Raw genomic sequence first — 3,358 nt, forward strand, 5'->3', positions numbered from 1 at the left:
CACACACACACACACACACACACACACACACACACACACACACACACACACACACACACACACACTCTCAGACAGTCAGAGGGAGGAGATAATAACAGTGGAGGAGTTTCAGCTCTGCAGATCTCAGTCAGTCTAAGTCTGTCTGTCTCTGAGGACGTCTCTGTCTCCGTCTGTCCATCTGTCTGTCTGTCAGCATGGACAGACCTCTGCATGGATTACTGGTTGTCTTCCTGCTGCAGGTCCATGGTTTTCTCTCAGCTCACATCCACCGTGACTCAGGTTAGATTTACAGCTTCAGTCTGATTTTGCTGCTGTCATTCATGCAGAGGTTTGTTTTCTTCTTCTGTTGTGGTTTGGTCCTCCAGACTCTGACCTCTGACCAGCTCTCAGAGTGCAGTGAGTCTTGAACAATCTGCCTCATAAATCTACTTATTTGTTTTTTTAAGTGCTCAGAATATGTGAAGCATTTAGCTCAGGTTTCATTACAAACTCCTGTGTGTGTGTGTGTACTAGTTTCTGCTACAAAGTGAGGACCATCATATTTTTTAACCAAATAACAAAGTGATTGGGGTGGCAAGAGTGATGCTGACCCATGTGCAACGAATGTCCTGCCTGAGCATCACAGGTTGCATCAGAACAACACCCACGGCAGCCCTTGAAGTCCTACTGGACCTGGCTCCATTAGTTTTGTACATCTTAGTGGAGGCTGCATCCAGTGCAATAAAGATACATTAGGTGGAAAAACCTATCTGATTCACAGCACACTAGACTCTGGGACTGTTCCAGTAACTGTAGGACCTGCAGACAGAACGGTCAAAAAATACAATTTTGAGCCAAGTTTCAAGACAGAGATTGAAGACAGGTCTGTCTGGATTAACCTCTCAACAACGGACATGTCTCCCGAACATTTCTACTGTTTTACAGATGGATCCCTCCTGAAGGGGTCAGTAGGTGCAGGGGGGCAGATATTGCACAGCCATAGTGAGAGAGAGCGTAAATATCCACTAGGTTCTACAACTGTAATGCAATCCACCAGTGTGTGGTATCTCTCAAAGACCTTCAGTGTGCACAGAAGGAAATATTCATCCTAACAGATCGCCAAGCTGCTGTTAGAGCTCTCTGAGGGCCACACTTTACGTCATTACTGGCTTGGGAGAGTGCCRAAGCAGTCAACCAATTGGGGAGAGATAACAGTGTTACTGTTAAATGGGTACCAGGACATACTGGTATTTATGGTAACCAGAGAGCTGACTACCTCGGGCTCACTTCAAAGGACCAGAACCTGTTATAGGTACCTCAACAACACTCTGTAGGACTGCCCTACAGGCCTGGATTAGATGTCAACCCTCAATCCTCTGGAGGGAGCTGACGGACTGTAGACAGGCACGGGAGGTTTGGGAAGGCTCTCATCTCCCTGTCAAGAAAAACTAAGTACACTGGTTGGAGTCCTAACTGGGCACAATCTGCTCAACYRVCACAAAATGGTGATGGGACTCCATGACAATGGTCTGTGTGATGCCTGCGGCATTAAACTACAGACCTCTTTGACCACTCAGAGCCAGGCAGTGGCCTAAGTAGAGAAAGGAAAATAATTCTTGGGGTCCCCTTTATGGATCCTGAGAAGCTCAGAACACTGAGTGTTTCTAACCTTGTGTTCTTCATCCRTGAAACTCGAAGGTTTGAATAAAGACCAGTGTCTTTTTGGGGAGAGCAATKGGCCCACTTAYGAGGACCCCGCTCGCATGGATTTTTACCCATCCCCACTCACCATAACCATATCAACAAAGTAAGGTAATTTTTGAGAAGTAAGGAGATGTTCTCAGTCCTAATTTTTTTGTAGTTCTACTGCAACTCTACTAATTAGGTTTAGAGGTCAGAATCAGTTTATTTGTCAATGTACAGAGCACATTTAGCCAGCAAAGATGGAGAACTGAGGGGTGTGTGTATATGAAGCCATGAAAATGTTATTTGTACGTGTGTGCATCTGTGAAATAAGACCATGAAACCAGTCCCAACYGCCCCACCCTACTGTAGTTCCTGAAGTGATGTAGTTTTCATCAGGTTGACTTGATAGCTCTCAGACACCAGTTCACAGATGTGATGGTGAGGGCAGAGCATCTGTTGACTTACCATCCAGGAGAGTTTCAGATATCCAGCCTTCAAGGCCAACACATGGGTGGCAGATTCAGGTAATCACAATTGTTTTGGTACAGACTGACACTGTTGACCTTAAAAGTCTCACTAGGACTGATAAATGGACAATTCCAATCATTGGTCATTCTCACCTCAGCTAGTGTACAACTTGTCCAAGATCTATACCTTTCTGCCAGCAAGCTCGGGAACCACAGCTGACCTGCAACCCTCAGCAAGGATTGCCTTCGGCTTGTGATTCTGCTACAAAAGCATCTGAGTCTGAGTGTTGACAGCTCTGCATATTCCATCACRTAGGCCAGGCAGCCTCATCGTGGTCTGAACAGCTGCTAACACTTGCTGAATTTCACGATAGGCCAGGTATCTACCAGACTCAATAAGCAGAAATTCTGCTTAAGTTTGGTTCAGGTTAGGGTTAGAAGTAGACCAGTAATGGTTAGTTTTAGAGAAAATGTCTGGGTTAGGCATGACAGTTACACAAATGAATGGAAATCAGTGCAGTCCTCAGTTTGATGCAAGTACAAGGATGTTTGTGCGTGTGTATTAGTATGTTTTTACTACATGGTAGAGACAGTATTTGACCATTTTCCCAGTACACAGCTTGGTGAGGACCCAATGTTCCTTATGTGGACAAAATTCTTGTCCTGTCCGTCCATTTTCTTCCTCTTATCCAGGGTCAGGTTGCAAGGGCAGCWGCCTAAGCAGAGAGACCCAGACATAAGTAAGTGAGTAAGYAAGCAAGTAAGTTTTTATTTATAAAGCGCCTTTCACAGAAATACAGTATATTCACAAGGTGCTGTACAATCATCATCAACAATGTAAAAATGGCAGAAAGACAAATCAGAACATAATAAAACACAATAGAACATRAAMAACATAATCAAAACAAGAAGAATAAATTCTAAATTGTAAATCAGACATACGGTTAAGACAGAGCATGACAAGAGGTGAGTGATTATGTRTGCAAGACTGWAMACAACAAATAAGAACTGTTGAATAAAAGGGGGTGAAATTTAAGCCATATATACAGTAATACAGAGAGAAGGGGGGTATGCTGAATGATAAATTATACAAAGATCCATGGTTGGCAAGCAGACAAGGGGTAGGTTGCCATTTGTCGTGAATGGTGAAAGACTTCCCTCTCTCCAGACACTTGGACCAGCTCCTCTGGGGGAATCCCAAGGTGTTCCCAGACCAGCTGAGAAAC

At 44.3% G+C, this 3,358-nt stretch overlaps 1 protein-coding gene across 1 annotated transcript in view; it reads left to right on the plus strand.

The window, feature by feature from the left end:
- Window positions 1–7: 7 nt before the first annotated feature.
- LOC106532992 (A disintegrin and metalloproteinase with thrombospondin motifs 2) overlaps window positions 8–3,358 on the plus strand; it is a gene marked incomplete in the record, with an annotated part of 38,465 nt that continues 35,114 nt past the window's right edge. Inside the window, 1 exon segment of the mRNA XM_014029187.1 lies at window positions 8–279. Within this exon segment, the coding sequence (XP_013884641.1) occupies window positions 195–279 (85 nt within the window).

Source organism: Austrofundulus limnaeus, unplaced genomic scaffold, assembly GCF_001266775.1.
Source record: "Austrofundulus limnaeus strain Quisiro unplaced genomic scaffold, Austrofundulus_limnaeus-1.0 Scaffold866, whole genome shotgun sequence".
Lineage (NCBI taxonomy): Eukaryota > Metazoa > Chordata > Actinopteri > Cyprinodontiformes > Rivulidae > Austrofundulus > Austrofundulus limnaeus.